The 20134-nt window shown below is 42.6% G+C and overlaps 1 protein-coding gene across 2 annotated transcripts; it reads right to left on the bottom strand.

Annotated features, from left to right (window-relative positions):
• Positions 1 to 352: 352 nt before the first annotated feature.
• Positions 353 to 17498, bottom strand: ctdsp2 (CTD (carboxy-terminal domain, RNA polymerase II, polypeptide A) small phosphatase 2). 2 transcript variants are annotated; one of them, XM_018725914.2, is made up of 7 exons: positions 16720 to 17498; positions 9628 to 9779; positions 7864 to 8001; positions 7250 to 7306; positions 6280 to 6372; positions 5341 to 5526; positions 353 to 3965 (listed from the first exon to the last, which is right to left on the bottom strand). In XM_018725914.2, exons 1-7 carry the CDS (start codon positions 16778 to 16780, stop codon positions 3840 to 3842), a joined length of 813 nt encoding a protein of 270 aa, XP_018581430.1. In that variant the 5' UTR covers positions 16781 to 17498; the 3' UTR covers positions 353 to 3839. The 2 variants fall into 2 exon arrangements, with proteins under 2 accessions (XP_018581430.1, XP_018581429.1); XM_018725913.2 differs by having other exon boundaries at positions 7864 to 7965; positions 16720 to 17492.
• Between the last annotated feature and the right edge of the window lie 2636 nt (positions 17499 to 20134).

Here is a 20134-nt window from a genome sequence, read left to right as displayed (position 1 = left end):
ACTTGAACCCCCACGAGCCCTCATGTAATACCCTTGCTGGCAGAAAAGTGCTCCATTGAGCAGGATGCATGAAGACAGAACAGCCCTGACATGGCACTGTGAGACAGCAGATACCCGAGAGACTCCCACTAAACACCGCTGTGTGTTGTGAGCAAAACTGCATATGTCTGGATTTGCATGTTACTTGTGGTCAATGCAAAGTTGCTCCGTTCGCCGTCTTCACAGCCTTATAAAGTCACTGCTGATGCAGGTCGGAAAGGCAGGGATGTTGCCACCCACAGGGAGCACGGGCTCATCAGCATGTTCAACAAGTCCACGATATTTACATTTGCTCAGCACACACAAAATTCACAAGTATTAAATCAAGGTTTTTATTACTTCTTGAGCCATTTTTAAACCACTTTCAAAACTGTTTTTTTTTTTTCCAAAAACTCCAAAAATACAGTATAGAAATATATATTTCAAGTTTTTTTTAATACTTAAAATCCTAATACAGCATTTGGAATTCTGTGAGTGGTATCAAGAAAATAATATTGGCCTGGTTCACACTGCGTACTTGATGCTAAAGCCGGTAAATAAATTAACTTAACGGTCTGTCATGGGGACTGGACCACGTACAGTCAATTTTACACGGAGTGGCCTGCGGCAAAGTAATTGCAAAATGGTGCTTATGGGGCAAAATGAGACTGTGTGAGTGACTGATTGACCAACTGCTAGAATCAGAAGCATCAGACAAACTTACACTGGAGAGGAAAACCAGCTCAGTTTGACTTCCTCATTATAGTTACATTAGAAACAGAAACATTACTGACAATTCATGTACCAAAACTTCACATCGCTCGGGTCGTGAGGCTACAGGGAACTTCCATGAGACTGGGATACGTTGAAAGGTCTGCACTCTTCCCATTCATTCACTCAGTTATCATTTCCACAAAAACTGAGCCAAAACTACAACTGAATGACAGCAGATGCAGTTTAAGGATCAGGAGTTTAAAATGAGCTTTGCTACTCCAAAGTGAATAACTAGAACACAACTGACACTTAGCTACTCTGTGGAGAGTTTTGATTTGGTTTCCTTGCCGAAATTAAAAGCAACGAGACGTGTTTTACATTTATTCGGCTAGCTCACGTCTTCCTTCAAAGCGACTTACGACGATTTACCAACTTACACAGCTGTGTAATTTTACTGGAGCAATTTAGGGTAAATACCTTGGTGAAGGGTACTGCAGCTGGGATTTGAACCTGCAACCTTTGGGTGCAAAAGCAACGGCTCTAACCACTATGGTACCAGCTGCCCAATTTTCACCATAAAACCTCAGCCTGGTTATCAGCACTGTTCACCAACTCTACCCAGTGTGGTAGACTCAAGGTAGGGTCAATGTGTACACAGGAAGGACTTGGTTCAGGAGTTAAAAGCTTTTTATAACAGGCACAATAGTTATGGTAATCACATTGTTAGTATGCACATTTTTTTTTTTTTAATTAGCAATATTACAAAGCTCTTTTGGATATCGAAGTAAAGCAAAATGCGCCCGTGATTTGTAGAAAACAATACATCTGAACCATAAATATCTGATTGTTCATTTTACTCACACTGTGCAGTACCTAACGAACCCTTAGCGTTGAGAACCCGGTGACACTGACCAGAAATTACCTGCAACCAATGCAACACACAACAGTAGGTTTGGCCGGGTGACTTTCTGGGACAAACACTGGCAATGGCATCAATTATATCAACCCACATTTTTTTTTTTAAACATATTTCAGCTATTTTGTTGAAAATAAATACCAAAAGGTTTCGGCTATATTTCAAATTGAAGAATTTGGTCCCCAGTGATGACAAAGCACCTTCAGCAAACTCTGGCTAAGATTTACCTTTTTGAATTTAGTTAAACAGATACAGTACAGCATCAATTTCATATTATTCAGCTCATTTCTTAATACCCTCCACCATGTCCCACCACCAATGAGTAACAAAAGTATTCTACAAGTGACAAATCTTGATTGCAAAAAACAGACATACATGCTTATAAATGTAATTAAAACCCCTTTTTGATTTGATATGAGAGTATAGTATAAATTTAGTCAAAACTTGCCTACAGGGTCCCTTCACAGAAATTTTTACCGAACGTCACCTGAAAATTGTACATTGCAAAAGCGATTAATCAAACTTAAGTGAAAATGATTTCCTTGAAGAAAGAGATTTAAACCACCAGGTGAGATTTTAAAGAATTTATAGTTCAAATGTTTAAGAATATATTGTATATGCGAGGTGATGTTTGTCACTCGGCCACATGCATAAATGCCTTAGGCACTTACCGTTATGTAAAAGTAAGCATGTGCTCATTTAAAGAACAAAAAGGCTAACACACACCTCCTGGGTGGTGGAAGTGCTAAAGAGCAAGGCATTTTCAATGGGAGTTATCCCTGGGGTCAACAACATGTCAGAATGGGTTCAACTACAACCAGAAAGAACTACAGAGACCAAAAACCCCTTTGACATTATGACGCCCTCCTGAAATAGCCCTGAAATCATCATCACCAGGTATTCAGTCCCATAATAAATGTAAATGGACACAAATCTGTCACAAAGGCTGGACATCTCCAAGGCAAGCAGAACTGCTGAATGTTACCTATGAATGGAGTAACAAGTGGTGTGAAACCAGGTGTGTACACTAATGCTGATTTACAGTAAGTTTCTGTCAAGCACACTTGTACTTTCTTTTAAAAAAAAAAAATTTAAAAAAAAAAAAACATGATTCCTGCAAGGGCAAATGCTTAATATGTGAGGTAACGCAAACAAATTATTTTGAATATCATTCTATGCTTCTGCTTGTTCCACCCAGACCCTATGTGCTATACTTTTTTGGAAAAGTGCAAACAAAAAAAGTTAAGAATTTGGATGCACTATATTTGGCCATTTGCATAGAGTAAACCTTGTGTAGTAAATATCTAGCATAATACTGTGGTCTGAACCCTCAGACTGTGATGGTCCCTAACAGGAGAAAATGATCCTCACTGAGAATATTCTCTTCTTTAAAAAAAAAAAAAAAAATTAAAAAAAATAAGAGTACAGAGGGTTTGTATGGCTGTTCTTCCTTGTACTACAATTAAACATACCTATATTTTATATACTGAACAATAACGGACATTTAAAAATATATATAAAACCTAAAAATAAAAATAAAAAAAAACTAATATGAACAAAAGTTTTAATCATGCTGAGATTCCTAAAAAAAAGGCACAGTGATGGACAGTCAGGGGCTCTGGGACCCCAAGTTGTATGCCAGGCCATACTGGTTTTGTGTTAGTCCAAGCAACCCGCAGTTCAGCATCTTTTGTTTCCTTGAGATTAGTTAAGGCAATCTATGAAATGAATTGCTTTCCTGAAAACAACCCAATATCCCAAAAATCGAGCATAAAATATATACGTTTTCTTTTTTGCTTTATGAGTTTTGCGTTGGTGTTCATCACCCATGACACAGTATAAAGAAAGTCCACGCTGTGATAGTGCTCTAATCAGTCTCAACTGAGAGAGATAGTGCTTTAAAAAGTCCTTTTTTAAAGTGTGAAAACTACCGAAACTTTCAAAAACAAAAACTTTTCCTCTCTTCGTTTTGAATGCGACGGACTCTGTGTCGGGAGGTTTTTTCTGCACACGCGTGCGTTTCCACCGGCGCCGAATGGCGGCGTGCTCCCGGATCAGCTGGCCGCAGCACGAGCTGTCGCAGGGGTGCAAAGTCCACGGCGCAAACAAAGAGCCTGCGTTCCAGGAGGGTTTGGATTTTTCCAGAAGCGAGACACGGTCTGCTCGAAGGGGAGGGGCTGCAGGCCTGGGGTCAAGGGGCTCGCAGCTGCTGGAGTTTGGCATAGACGTCCTCCGCCTGACTGAGCTCCTCGAAGACAGGCAGGAGGTTGAGCAGCTCGGTGTCCTCCGTGTCATCGAACCAGGACACTACAGGCACCTGAGGACACACAAACAACAGAACACACTCACTTCACGGTTGACCTGCTACCATCTGGTGCTGCATTTCAGCCAACGTTAGTTCATTTCACCGCCATAAAGAACGAGGGGCTCCGAAAGGAGGTTATCATATGGGAGGAACCTTAGTGAAAAGATCTTTAACTAAAACTTCTGGGTCCCCCCCCAGTCCGGATTCTATTTTAGAGGACACTACGGGATGCTGGTTCACTACTCCTCAGCGTTTGAGAAGGAAGCTTCTGACAAGAATATGTGGTTCACTCAAGAGTCTAAGTTTCTTCCGCAACAAAAAGCTGGAATTTGGACTGAATGACTATTCAAATAAATTTGGCAATATCTGGTCCCATTTAGATAAGTTAGGTAGAGCTATATTATAACCTATATGAAGTGTTGTACAGTATGTAGTGGTAGTTCTTCAGTAAACACTTTGTTACTATGTAGTTGTGACCCACTACTATTCCATTTTCATGTCAAAAAAAAAAAAGTTAATCGTCCATTGTTTGTCAGTGGGTTTGAGATATTTTACACTGACAGAGGATCCAGTGAATAAACACCAAACAACTCCCATCTCTGTACTGCATCAACAGACAATGACGACTAAACGCTTTCACTGACTCAGTTAAAACTTTTATTTTGTGTTTTTAGTGCTTTGTGATGCAATAAATAGTTTATGTCCTGCAGCAGGCAAGCTTTTATCAGAGAGTACCACAGGTGGACCCTTGAACTCTTCCTTAACCATTCTGAAAAACGGCTTACCATCTACTGGGCGCAAAGCCCATTTCCTCTAGAAGAAGCAACTTTAGTAAAACGAATTTTGGATTTTTTTGTCTTTCCATCTTCATAGGAGCCATTCATTTTACTAATGATATCAAAATGTTTAAAGGCAATATCCCCCCCCAGTAAAGTCTCTGCATGCTCAATACTATAACAGATCAGGAGCAAAAGGCAAAAAAAAATGACAGTAGAAAGAATAATGAACATGCAAGCGGCATGCAAAACACGGTGACCTCAGTCATACCGGCCTCAAATATGCAAACCCTACACTGGTGGTCTGCACTATTTGTAAATACAAGCAAGCCACACCTAACACTGTGACATTAATGCCTTAAAAAGCTACAAAATAGACCAGTTAGCAAACAGCATGAGCGCAAATCTTCCAGAGTGTCAATTATTCATATGTGTGAAAGAGCAAATGGAGACCCAGCAAAGAGTGGCAACGCAGTTCTGAGATGGACTGCAGTTTGCAAGAGTGTACTTTATGATTTTTGTTTACATTACATGCTGTATTCTGAATGCCCAACATCGCATCCTTGCCCAAAGATGCTCTCGTTCTTCCTGCCAAGAGCGAGGGAACTCACAGCATTCTCAGGGTGGAAGATGTAGGAGGCCGGGGAGTTATCCAGGATGAGCGTTCTGTGGAGATCCCGGCCCAGCCGGCTCAGGTCCTTGACATAGCAGCCCTGGTGGAAGACGCAGGACTCCCGGAAAAGTCGGGCCCGAAAGACACCGCTCTGATCCAGCAGGTCAGTCACCGGGTCCGCGTACTGGGAGAGTTCGGGGCAGAGGAGAGGAGGCGGCGAGGGGTTGGGGAGGGGGAGGAAAACCAACAGGAAAGGAGGGTAAACAGGCAGATAGGGAGTTGGAGGGGCTCTTATGGAATTCCTCCAAGTACTGACAAGGGAGTCTACTGCAGGAAAGGAAACCCAGCAGGTGTACATGAGCGCTAGTTATATTCATCTTAAAGCCTGCAGTCCTTATAAAATGTGCACAGCTGCGTGGTGAGGCTCTCGGTGCTGATCACACCGCAGCTTCCAGGTGAATAAGTGCAGGAGAGGAAGCGAAAGGGAATGCCACCAGGCTGGTGGGGAGGGACAAGTCGGCAGGACATTGGACATGTTGGCTCACAGTCCCTCCGCTGTAATTACAGCTGTGCTGATTAAAAACAGCTAAGACTTAAGTACTCTTAATTTAAAACTGTTCATTACATTCATCTTCATCATCATCCTCCTTTACTCATTTTACATTCCTGCAAATTCAGTGACCAACTTGGCATAATTCCGTTGATGAATATTCCAATAAAACACAACGAAGCCCTAAAACAAATTAGCCACTATCAAACCAAGCATCATATGTATGCCATTAGATGTGACAAGGATTGCAATACACAAAACAAATGAATACGTATAATGATTTTGGGTTATTAACACTAGACTAATAAGAGAATAAGGCAAAGCGGTAAGCGATGCACATAAATTCTGAAATGTACACATCTTTTCATTTTTACATTACACCTTTACCTTGGCCAGGCTGGCAGTGAAGAGGATGCATTCGAACATCTCTCCCATCCTGTGAAGGAACTCGTCCACGTGCGGCCTCTTCAGAACATACACCTGGAATGCAGCGCCATACGACAATCCCTGACTGCACCAGCATGTGACACTCAACAAAAACCATCATCCTCTCCAAAATCCACTCTTCATCCTGACAGCCCAAAGAAAACCAACACAAGCGTGCTGTACGTGTCATAATCCAGGTGTTCCGGGGAGGGGGGCGGGGGCACAGACCACCTTACGAGACGCTGTGTAGGAGTGCTCTCATCTGTCCACGGTGATGGCAGCCACCTCCTGAAACAAGTAATCGAGAATAGGCCATGCTGGTGGGAAGCAGCCTATCCTGGATTACTTGAACCAGGCAGAGGCCATAGATCTTGAGCCCTTGGTCAAGTGTAGAAGATGAGCAAAAAAAAATAAATAAAAGAAAAATCTAGGCAATGAGCTGAATCTCAAGAGTTTCTCAAATCTGACAAGTAGACAATACAGCAAACACATTTACTCTTCTGTGAATTAACCTATTTTTAGTTAGAATTGTTTAAAAGACCATTATTGTAGAGTAATCTTTTTTTTTTCCCTTTTTTTCAAATGACTAAAAGTGTCCCACAATTCAATCCCTTTTCAGTACCACGTTTGGACTATTTCTACAAAAGTCGCCACACGGGTAGATGGTTCCCTTTGGACAGAAGGGGGCGCACGACACACACACACACACACACACACACACACACACACACACACACACACACACTTCCTTCATGAGCCTGGTCTGGACTTCCGAGCACAGCCTGACAAACCCCAGGTACAGAAACATTTCCGCTTTGTTGACCTCAGACCAAAACAACCAAATATGCTTTTCATGCACCCACTCTTGCAGTAGCAGGACCATCTTTGATTTTTTTTTACATTTACACAGTGTAAAGGTGAGCGGTCCTACCTGGTGCGTCGTCCCCTCGATCTCCACAGGCACAATGAAGTCTGCGTTGCTTATGGGCTACAGGGCAGAAAGCAATACAAGTGTTGTAACCGCTTGAGGAAATGTCCCAGGATGCACTTCTGATCGATGAAAGCACAAAGGTTCATCTTCTCAGACTGCATTTACATTTATTCATTGAGCTGACGCTTTTCTCCAAAGCGACTTACAATTACAAGCTTACCGATTATTTACCCATTGATACAGCTGGGTAATTTTTATTTTAACTTAGGGTAAGTGTCTTGCTCAAGGGTACTACAACTGGAGGTGGGGATCAAACCTGCGACCTTTGGGTCCAAAGGCAGTAGCTCCAACCACTGTGGAACAGACTAATGATGCACATCTCTGAATGTCACCCATCTAAGTTTCCCTGTGTATGTGTGTGTGTGTGTGTGTGTGTGTGTGTGTGCGTGAGAGAGAGTGAGAGTGTGATCTGTGATGGACTGACATCCCATTCAGGGTGTAGCCTCCCTCATACCCCACGTTTCTCACACCAACATCCTGCATCAGGACAACAGTTGCCGACGATAGACAGCTGGAAGCTCCCTCCACAAAATGACAAAGACGAAGCAGAATACCTTGAAGGAGCTGTGCACCAGAGTCTCGTCCAGGTCGATGACCACACATATCTTGTCCTGGTCCTGGGGGGTCACCTCAGGCAGCAGACAGGTTCCTGGGACCTTTTCGAAGGACCGGGGACGGAGGCAGTAAGACGGCTGTGCCGATGCAGAGTCACGTCACCGTGACGCCGAAACATGTTTGCTACCCTCCAGCAGGAGACCAACAACACCAAATCTACGGAATTCATGGACCTCGGGAGACTGCAGGGGCATCCGTTTCAACATTTCCAGCCATTCTGACATCGTTACTTACATTTATGTTTTCCTGACAAGTAAGCCAATTGACACGTTTATTTCAAACATATAAGCCTAAAAACATTTGAAATTGCTGGATCACACGTGCAAAAGAACAAATCTAACTGGATTCCACTTTGTGCAAATGTACGCATATGAATTTACATTTTAAATTTGATTTTAAAGACCAGTTACTAAGGATGTACTTTAAGATGGTTTCTTTTCCCCCTGTTCTCTTATTGAGCAGTACTTACACACCAAATGACACTTTCCTCCAAAGTGACTTACAATGTTAATGTAACACATCTACAGTTATTTACCCATTTATACAGCTGGGTACTTTTACTGGAGCAATTTAGAGTAAGTATATTGTTCTAGGTACTACAGCTGGAGGTGGGAATCGAACCTACAGCCTTCGAGTCCAAAGGCAGCAGCTCTAACCACTGCGTTACTAGCTGTCCCATACTCAAAAGTCATATAAAAGACAGCTGGAGAAAACCTAAGGACAAGCATAAAGCTCGGAGGACAGAGAGTTGGACAGGGGCGCTGCGGCCACGAGCCAAGAACCCACCGCCACCGACACACGCATTCAAGTCTACAGTCCCAACGCCACAGGAACGTTTGCCATGACATTCCAGACCAGATCCCCAAGTGGACCGCGCAACGGTGCATCCGAGCGCACTGAAACATTTCGAAAGGCTGGAAAATTTGCTTCTGAAACGTAAATTTATGTTGAACGTAAAAATACATACGTGAACGTTAAAATCCGCTAGGATCCTCACGCAAAATCCAGAGTACGAACATCTCTCCGCATTTAAACGACTCGATGAGTGCTTTAAGACTCTTGTGGTGCTTATTTTTACTGCTTTTAAAGTGGGATTTCCATATGTGAAAACACCCAGAGCCACACTTTTTCCACTTTGCAAGTACGATACTCTTAAGCACACCTTACTTATTTCATTAAAAATGCAGTACCGTTTACCTCTAAAAGAACTTCCAAGTTCTTACTGAAATTCATGAATACCACCGATAATGACTGTTTTATGCAGTGTTTGCATACATACAGTAACTTCATATAAAATTTCTAACGGCAACAATTTAAAAATTTTATCCTCTTTACTTGAATTTCCGAGAAAGTTGACGGCCTCTTGCATCATGAAAAGAGAAGACCAACAAACTAGCGACACACTAATACTACGGCAGCTAAGTGGCAAAACTGAAGTACCGGTCAAGCAATTACAGAACCGTTACGTATAGCGAAGTTGGATTTATGTTTCTGAAATGTCATGAACAAGTATTATTTCTATTTTTCCAAACTCTGCGATAAAACAAAGTTATGCAAGTAAATGCAAGCGGTAACACATCGAAAGGAAGCCATATTTGGACTTCGAAAGCTGCGGAAGCACCGGGGCTGCGGCTTCACGCGACTCCAATCGGAGATCAGATGTTACGTCAGCATTCGGCAACGGGCGGGAACGGCGGCGTTACCTTGGCGACCGTCCCATTGTTCTCAGGCGGCAGCAAAGTATCCTGGGCAGGGGGCGGCGGCTGAGGGGCATCCTGTGCTCGGAGGCAACAGAAAAGCGCTTTGAAGATATTTCTGCTCCGAGGCTTCTTGGGGGAAGATTTGTTCCCTTGGCCTGCGCGAAGAGAAAACAGTCACTTGATGGACCTTCCCTCAACACCCACCCAGAAGACCTTTAAAAGCCCGACATCACGGGCCCTTTCCCACAGCTAGACACTATTCTGCAGCGCCACACGTCATCCGTAGAGGTTTTTTTTCCAGGGGGAAGCGAGAAAGGAGTCAGCCGAGGAGAGGGTCCACGGTAAAGGCGAGCGCACGCACCCAGGAGCCGTAGCAACGCCGCCGGCGAGCATGACTACAGTAACGCTGGACGAGGGCCGAGCGCCGCCGAAGACTCCTCCGATCACGCGCCGCCGGGGGGTTGACGGAAACTGGTGCCGCTTCTCTCGTTTGCACACTTCACCGTATAAATGAGCATTAGATAAATTACCCCTCGTTTCCGAACAGCTATTCGCCCAGCGCTGGCAACGCTACACTTTGCCAAGATGAGAGACTACCGGCTCCCTCCGTACACGGGAAGGCACTCACGTGGTTATTTATAAAATAAATGACAATCTTATATAATTTTTTAAAGTCACTGAGCAAAGATGACAAAAGAATTTCTTTTTTCACGTGGAAAAGAAAAAAAAAAAGTGAATTTTATTGTAACCTGAAGTTTTGCTTATTTGTTTCTATGGGTTTTAGCAGAATAACACTACAGAAACTTTTACTTCAGTGGACCATTATAATCATGGGCAGGAGACTGCAGCAAGCGTTTAAAAAAATTTTTAAAAAAAAACCTTAAATATACTTAAGTTTTACTGACTTTACTGATTTTTTTCTTCACTTTTTATGGTTGTTTATACTCTAGGTTCTGTTTCTGTCCTCTTTACATAAATAAGCTTAATATTGTTGTGGTGCCATCAACTGTTAAGATAAAATTTAAACCAAACATGTGAAAATCACATGGCCTCTCCTGCAGCTGCCCCGTTTCTGGAGCAGGATGCTACCAGCTGGACATTAAACCCCACAGATCACTATGCAAACTGGGCATGGAGCACATGTCCAGCACAGCAAACAATGACGGGGTAATTCTCTCCGTTCACGACAACCGCGCTGTAAAAGCCCACTTCTTTGTGTACAAGGATACAACAACATGCAGATGGATTGATAACCCCAATTACCATAAACTGCCATAAAAATAATTAAAAAAAAAAAAAAAAAAAAAAAACTATATGAATTACTACAACTGTAGTGTACAAAAAAATAATACACTGTTCAGACAATCTGCGAATAATTAAACCGGGGTACGATGAGACACACCACACTGCAGCCTGCTGATGGTTATGAGTCGCATCCCCTTGACTCTGAGCACCAAGAGGGGCTTTGTTCTTCTCCGTGAGTCACGTCTGCAGAACCCCGGTTCCACACAGCATGCAGACATAAGCACGTGTCACCTTTCTCATCTGACAAACCTAAGCGACCGCTTAGCACCCTTCCCACGAGAAGGACCCACAGCAGGAGATCCGACAGCAGAGCACCTGTCCAGCTGCTGTAAGAGAACGAGATGTTGGCTGAACTCTCCCTTCATCAAAATGGAACTGGAAAGCTGAAAACAGTGCAAACGCAAAGGTTCAAATCCAAGCAACGAAAATCCGAGGGACACTTTGAAGATGCTCCTGCACGGCACGCTGCAGAAAGCAGAGTCGCAGCCAGGTGAAAGCGCGGCAAACCTTCCCAGCTCCAACATGCACCGGGCGCTTCCCACCAAAGTTGCTGAACCCCTTCGCTTTCCGCCCGCTCGGTCGCGAACGTGCGGGCACGACGCACGCAAACAGAGCTGTGGAATTCCTAACGCAGCTTTCCTACTTGCGCTTGGACAGCCGTCGCCCTTGACTGAGCAGCCTGCGGTGTGCGACAAGTCCCCCGTGCGTCTTAATGGCGTTTTCCCAGAAAACGCACACCCGGGGCAAACGATCACGCGTGTGACAAATGTGAGTTCTCGTGGCCGACACCTGAACACGCCATCGTTCGGAAATGGGAAATCTCCGAACGCGTCGGTATTCGCTTCCCCGGCTGCCCCTTGGCGGCACGCAACTGCAGCTCATTAAAATTCAGACATGCTTATGCAAACGTTCGGGGCCGCTTCCCTTGGTGCGTTTATCGTATGGCAGCCAAAGAGTTAAAGGAGTTTCCTAAGTAAGAGAAAAAAATTAAATGCTATATGCCGGACTCTGTTTTCCACAGAAAGATCTCCAGTCACTTAAAGATACGCTTCACTTGAAGAGCATCTCTCTGTCTATTAATATGTGTCCGAGTGCAAATAAAAATGGCATCATTGGAGGAGGAGCATTTCCCTACTGACTTTCGGGAGACACTTTTTCTCATCAGCTCGTCACTTTCGGAACCAAAGGAGGAGACAGAAGAGCAGATGTCTTTTACGTGGCTCTGCATCGAGAACCAGCAACGTACCGGGCAACGCTATATAAAGACGGCAGAAACGTTTCAAGCTGGAAAACCTTCCAACGGCTTCACTTCACTGGCTTCAGCTCTCAGTGTCACTTGTGCTAAAAAAAAATAAAAACTAATTTCAATACATTCAAACTACTGTACCAAATTCTACACTTCTTAAAGTCTACTGTGCGTATTAGACGTTGAAAGATACTGGTGTTGTAGGTACTAATAACCCAAAATTTCCTTTGTTTCTAGAATGAGTTGACAGACAAAATAATATTAGTAATAGAACATCTATTAAGAGTAACATTATTCCAAGTAACGACACTGTCAAACGCAGCTATTCTGTAAAGATCTTTATAATCATTGCTGTTGAACATTTTTTACATCAAAGCACAACTGCTTGGAAACAGTAGTTAAAGTTTGTGGCAGATACATATGGATCAGAGCTCATCTTTGGGTATTATTGCAATAAGAGCCCAACTGTCCTGGTTGAAGACATTCACTGCTTTACATTAAGACGGCAAACAAAAGAGGCAGTCTACTGAAAGTAATCCTGTACTCATTATTGCATGTTTCTGGATGTTCTTCTTGTATTGTTCTGGGTGATCATCTACTTTATATTATTGGAGATGTCTGCAATGCATACTAATCCAACGTTAACCCCCCCGTAGTATTAAAACTAATGTAGAGAAATATAACATTTTGATAAATCTATTAACACTTCCTAACCAAAACTGAACTGAGTGCAAACAGTATCATCTACAGATGATCATGCTGCCAAAACTTGAAAGCAATTTATCCCTCAGGGCAAATCGTCAGAATGCTGACTGCTTTCAGCTCTTCTTTGTCCATTTTTTTAGCTTTCTTTTAATAAAAAGTAAAATAATTTGAAGAGTACTTTTCAGTTTACCGTAATCATCCCCTGTATGCTGAACGCAAGCGATGTTGCGTGAAACAACACGAAGACAAAAAACAAGACACACCGCAGGAAAACGTGACGTAGAGCGAGGGAACCTGCGGAAAGAATTCTCGAGAGCCCGACTCCCTCTGCGTCCACCGAGACGCCCTCTCGGATTAACCGGGGTATAATCCGGACCCTCCGCTCAAACACTTTCACCGGGAAAAGCGGGAGGCAAGACTTCTGAGACAGAGACATGGGGCAATGGAGCACAACGTGTATTTTATTCTGAAAGAGGAAGAAAAACACCGTACTGACACGTGACCACAAAAAACATTCACTTCATATTCTAAGTACTAATTTACCCGGGGACAAGGAATGCGGTAAACGGTAATTGCGATGAGAAACAACGACATGTGTGATTGGCACTCAAAGCCAATAATCTGATTAATTTGCACAGAAAAGTCAGAAAACCGATTACCGCTTCTGCGCAGTCACGGATTTACTGCGCCTGCTTTTTCAGCAATTATTTATTTGTCTCAAAGGAAGTAAAACAAACAGCGCTGAAAGGTAGCAGAATGCAGTAGACTTGTGTGGGCCAACTTCGGTAGGTTCTCTAAGGGGACATGTAAAATGAGCTGGCCATCGTGCGCCAACACTGTGACAGTATCGAACTTGAAGGGATGCTTCAGCGGCGCAGAAAATTAGCGGAGCACTAGGAGCAGCTTTGAGACTTTGGCTATTTGGAGCGTTACTAACACATACGCACCACGCCGACTTTCAGGCTCAGTAAACCAAAGGCCGCATCGCGTTTTTCTCGGGATGAGACGGATCAGATGGTACGTGAACTTATTTTAAGATTCAAACCTGATGTGGCCGCACAGATCGGCGCTTACATAATGACAACTGCTCCTGGCAGAGCCTGTTCTAAGAACATCTATAAAAGTATTTACAAACTAATTATGAATTCAATGGTTCACTTCTATGTCTTTGAAGAACCACATAAGGAAGAGTGGAAAAACCACAGAATAGATCAATACATTTTTTTCCCCTAAAAAAAAAAATGGCATAATTGGCATAATTTAAAGCACATCAACATTTATTTATTTAGCAGACGCTTTTCTCCAAAGAGACTTCCAATGAACTCTATGTAGTGTTATGAGTCCACACACCTTATTCACCATGGTGACTTACACTGCTAGATACACTACTTACACTGGGTCACTCATCCATACATCAGTGGAACACACTCTCTCTCTCTGTTACTCACACACTACGGGGGAACCCGAACAGCATGTCTTTGGACTGTGGGAGGAAACCAGAGCACCTGGAGGAAACCCATGCAGATACAGTGAGAACACGCAAACTCCACACAGACTGAGCGGGGATCCAACCCACGTCCTCTCGCACCACCCAGGCGCTGTGCCACCGTACACATTTAGCACAACGAAATGATTTGACTACAATCTGTTTCTATTCAAATGGAACTAAATCTCAATTCCAAAACAATCAAATTTAATAACGGCGTTAGAGATGATGAGTAGTTGTAAGCGTACCATTTAGTATTACTAGAATTTTTACGCAATCCTGGTGACGTAAACGTGTTTACTTCCCCGCGTGAGACACGCACTTGAGCATGGCCTCCCGACAAAGACATGGTAACTCCAGCCGGGACCGAAGCAGAAGGAACACCGGACACGTGCAGTTATGGAGTCCACACACAGAAGACAGAGCAACGTGACACCAACACATGTACATATGTATCACGCTCAAGTAGGATCCCAGAAAAGGACCGTAGCACTCAACTACAGCTTGGAACGTGGTCCCGCTCAAAGCAGCAAGGGCACGCTGGAAGAAATGCGCACGTTCGCCATGCAAAGCTCCATCACAACGTCCCAACATTCACCAAGGGTGCCGAGATGACAACAAGAAGAGAGCGATGAAAGCAATAATGACCGCATATCACCGAGAAACCCTCCTACTTGAATTTATTTTAACATAACGTCAGACACGGAGTACTTATGACCGTAATAGGACCGCTCGTGTTCACAAACTGCTGAAGAATTTGCATGAAGAATTTAAGAAGTGTAAAATTTACAATGGCTCTCCTGCAATCTGACAGACATCTAAAGACAAAATATTAGCCTGAGTACATGTCAATGTGAAAGCCAAATGCAACTCAAGAGAAAACAGGATTCATAAAGGAAAAATGTTTTTCAAGATAAAGTGCAAAAGGTGCCTGTGTGTGAACATTAGAGCGGAATTGTTCTTTCCAATTAATTAATTCTAATGACATCTTACAGTTTGGTACACTTTGCATAATAAAAGCAACTTTTAAAGTTTACGATGCCAAAATGGGAAACTACTACAAATGTTATGCCATTGCATGTCTTCCGTTGCAAATATTTGTCAAATGTAAGTTAAGCGGAACACAACATTAACGAAGGAGCATCTGTAAAGGCTTTAAGACTTAAGTGACCGGTGTTTACTAAGGGAGCGCAACTGCTCTTCCATAATCGTGGAATAAACCTCCATAACTGCATTTATATGCGATTCCATGCGAAAGCAAAGATCAACGTCCATCTTTCCCCCAAAGCAATAAAATACCAGTGTTCACGTGAAATAAACATGTATACATGAAAATGTGATCATCTGCAAAGTCACTACAAAGTTGTTCCAGTGACTAACAAATGGATATTTTATTCCTTTGTCTCTCAAATGACAATGAATGTAATAAAACATTGAATGAGAAGACAAGAAGAGTGATGGTTTTCGTGCTTCTGCTGAGAAATGAAGACAGAGCCCCCTCCCCTCCCCTTCGGGGGTCAACATGAATGAATTCAATTAAAAAGAGAAAAAGAAACACGGTTCCCTCCCTCCAGCGGTTTCCAGCTGCTGTGCTGCTAGTAGTGATACTGAAACAAACAAACAAAAAAAAAATGAAAACAAAAATCTGCAACACCTGACAAATTGTAGTAAAAAGTGGATTGAAGCGGGACCACATCGTCTGCAAGTTGCAAAGCCTCAGTCTAGATCCACTCTGACATGGGGCCAAACACGTAGCTAAAACGGCTAATTAAAAGAATGTTTACATTCCTGTATTAATTTCCAAACGTAAACACGCAGCCTGAGAAAATATATTATTAGCGGGAGCAATTCAATATTGAATATATTTCATTCCAGCAGTCGTAAGAGACCAAAAAAAAAAAGAAAAACACGAGACGAAGTGATGTAAGGCTACACACGGTAAAAAATTACATGCAGACTATCACACGTATGTAAATTACTGGTGTACACACACAACATGATTCAGTGTGCATATGCGCGCGGCTATGCAGAGGAGAGCGCGCTCATACGGCGATGCTCGAGGCTCACGCGCCGCGCGCGTGCACACAACCACGATTCGAGTCGACGGATTTTAAATTTCTCGCAAAGAGTAAGAGAGAAGCAGCTGCCCGCTCGCCTTAGTTAGTGCATAAAACATAAGGCATCACAACTTAAGCGCCTAAGTACGCGGGAGCTCAGGCGCGCCGAATGGAAGAGAGAGAAAAAAAAAAAGCGGACATTTTCGAAACGAAGCTGGCCTCAGCCAGTTCTCCCTCCATCCATCCATCCATCCATACGCGCGGCCCCGCACATGATGAGCAGCCAGGCGCGTTACCTGTTTTCGACTGCAGCGGAGATTCCTCTTTTTGCACTTGTGTGATGATAGAACTTTCCATCTAACAAATGCGCGGTCCAACAACATCCAATCAGTTTCCCCCGCACGCGATCGCTCGCGTTGTGTCGCCGTCGCGTCGATCTCCTCTGCCGTCGTGTTATTTTTTACATGGAGTCCGTTTCGTTGTTGCTGTTGTTGGTCTTCTCGTTTCCTTGTTTTCTGCTTCTCTTGGGTGAGGCTCGTTCGGATGCCCTTCGTGTTGCTCTCGTACGGTTTCTTTACCAGCCGTATATTTGTGTACATTCCCTCCTGTCGTTATGAAAGCCCTCGCTATTGCTCCAACATGGAGAATCCAGGCGAAAAAAGCAAAACAAGCGAGGAAATGGGGCAAGGGGCGGTTTCAAGTTCCCCTTACTACTGATAAACAACCCCCCGAAACGCACTTTTGGCAGGGGAAACGAAGCGCCGAGCGACTGGAAAATGGCCCTTCTTCAGGTTCCGAGCGAGCGGCCATGTATTTGTGTTGAAATTCGTGCGTTTTGGACATTTGGGGCTTTGTTTTTGCCATTTTGGAGACTTCGCGGGTGCCTTGAAACTGCTGTTCGTCGCGGATTGGATCCCGTGGAAGTGGGAGTACCGAAGGCATTCTCCGCGCCGCACGCGCAGCGTCAAACACATTCCAGCGCTCGCTTTGTTGCAGGCGCTCTGCTGTGATAGAGCGCTGAACGATTCATACCTGTAACTCCGTGTGTAGATTATTAACGAAGACTTATCTATATAAGTCGTCGTCGTCCTGCAGTTATTCCGTCGCCAAATAAGACTCGATTGGGCAAACAGGCAGTTTGGTGAACGGCTTTTCCAAGTTTCACCGCTAAATCTATGTGGCATGATGACGTAATAGGGTTGTATATTGACAAAGTGCTCACCATTTTGTGTGTGTGGTAGGACAAAAGATTAATTCGGTTACCGTCCGTTTTAATGACCTTGGTTAAAAAACACCCAAGGACTGTGTTTTTGTTCAAAAACATGTTAAACGAAGAACCTTGCTGTCAAATATAATCGTGGTACTAAGCGTAATAAAATTGTGATGGCTGTATTAATGTAGAAGTACTGTATATATTTTAGTTAAGCACATGTTTATGTGTATAATAAACATTTTTTTGACCCTAGCCCCAGTTCTGGCCTTTCAGCACGTTTGAAAATGATACCAGTGTCTATAGCAGGGATTTCCAGCCATTACTGAAATAATTTACTAGAGGGTCTCACCTGGTCTTGAGCTATGGATCTGATCCAGGTTTCAATGTACTTTCATCACATGGAGACTTCAGGCTCTGAAGAACCACAATTCACATGTCCTGTTCTGTATCATACATCTTTCATTTATGTAGTATAGCAACGATATCCTTTACAGGCTGTTGCCTTTTTATGCCCTTGCTTTCTTGTTGTGTAACATAAAGGATGAGTGTAGCATTTGCAAATGTCATTAAATAATTTTTTAAAAATTCTAGATTAAGGTTTATTTACGGGATGCTTTGGATGTACAGCAGATCTTTGTTACCGAAACACAATTTCATATCCTAATTAATTGTGTATTTTTAGTTTATGTTTCATTTCCCATTTTTGTTAAAACCTACACATTTCTATTATTGGCATTTTTTTTCGTTAACTTCATTAATATTTTTTCAAGTGAGCATAATATGACCTGTGGTGTCTACTTATTGTGGTCAGCAGTAACACTTTGGTAAAAACAAAAATAACCCTGACATGCTCCAGAGGAGAACTGAAAGTGAAAAACACCATGGTGTTGGTGCGGTGCAGTGTTGTCAGCTTACCCTGGTACTGCACTCTCTTACCAGGACTGTGTTTAAAAAAAAAAAAATAGGGTAGTTGGGATAGCAGCAACACTAGTGAAGCAGTGTGTGCTGTGCTTCAGCCTCAGTAAAAACAATTAATAATTAAGTATTGATTAAGTATTATCACATGTTGTTCCTTTCAGTACAACACCTAATGGGACACAAAGTCAAACAGATCTGACTGTGTTTGAGGGAGGAAAAAAAAAAAGGCATGCAAAGATAGGGCAGCAAAAGGGCATGGGTACAGGGGGTATTCTGTGCAGCAGCTGTTTGTGCTGAAAAACCTTTAGGGTCTCATGACCTCTGCTGTCTTTGAAATGTGATGCTGGAGTGAGAGGAAAGGTTAGATTTGCAGAACAACCTAGAGCAGCTTGAGTAGAATCATATAAACAAAGATTAAGAGTCTGCTCAACTGCTTCGGGCCCCGGTCACAAACAAGTCCGTTCCTGTACCACGTAATGGTGGAATATTTGTTGTTTGTCAGGGCCGTACGAGGCTCAGCTCACAAAAGTCAGAATGAAAAAGCAGTGAGTTGTTGTCTTTCAATTTAGCTGACACAGACAAACAGGTATGAATATGACGGTTCTGATTTAATTGTATAATTTCACGAAGGACAAGTGACACATCGGCTTCAAGATTGTTTGTATTCCGAGGTGCCCTTCTGCACACCAGCGTTGTACTCGGTTATTATTTGCTTACCCGTGGTCTGCCTCTTCACTTGCACAAGTCCTGCCGTTCCCCTTTGACCTCTCTCGCTCACATGTGCTCACGGAACTGCTGCCGACTGGACTTTTTCTTTGTAGAGATCGGACTTGTGATTAAAAAACTCTGTAGTCTATTATTCGAAATCTAAAATTAATCTAATTAATTAGATTAATTAATCTAAAATTAAGTGTTAAAATCTATAATTACAAATGTTTTATGATCAGATTTCTGCTAATTTTGTTTAGAAAAAAACACATATGCATTGATTTATATATTTCTTTTAATAATTTAATCATTACAGTTTGTTTTAATGTACTTGAGTGCCATGCTACAACTTATTGTAAACAGTAGGCTAGTGCTTGTACAAACTATTTTTTCTCATTTGTTTCCACTAAATGGTCAGTGCAGGAGCAACTACTATTATACTCATAATGAAAGTATTCACCAGTGTGTACAGTGCAAGGTTTTCAACTGTCGCTTGAGAAATATAAATTTTTTAATGTTCACATATATTTTAAAATGGGGGAGCACATATTTTAGTGGTTAGAAAAGTCTCCATCTTAAAGAACACAGGTTCAGATTAAACCTCCCACTGTACTAATACTGAAAAAGGAAATAGCCCTATATTGCTCCAGTAAGAATAACCCAGCTGTGTAAATGGGTAATAAATTTTAAGTAGTTTAACACTAAGGTGATTTGAAGTAGATTCTTTTAAATTAACTTCAAGCAATAAAAATGCACTTACTGACAGATGTATAAATATATATTAGGAATAAACAGAGGGTATATACAGAACAATAAACTATTTTTCCTAGATTTTATTAACCAAGGCATATAGAACAGCAGTTTCACTCTCG

Source organism: Scleropages formosus, chromosome 22 (genome assembly GCF_900964775.1).
Source record: "Scleropages formosus chromosome 22, fSclFor1.1, whole genome shotgun sequence".
Lineage (NCBI taxonomy): Eukaryota > Metazoa > Chordata > Actinopteri > Osteoglossiformes > Osteoglossidae > Scleropages > Scleropages formosus.
This window is presented reverse-complemented; position numbering and strand designations above follow the sequence as displayed.

Bases quoted from the DNA above. Each gene is read 5' to 3' on its own strand.
- ctdsp2 (XM_018725914.2), bottom strand. From the start codon at position 16,780: ATGGAAAGTTCTATCATCACACAAGTGCAAAAAGAGGAATCTCCGCTG. The intron at 8,002-9,627 runs GTAACGCCGCCG...GCATCGGCACAG, and splicing joins ACAATGGGACGGTCGCCAAG to CCGTCTTACTGCCTCCGTCC. The intron at 6,373-7,249 runs GTAGGACCGCTC...GCTGCATTCCAG, and splicing joins TCGAGGGGACGACGCACCAG to GTGTATGTTCTGAAGAGGCC.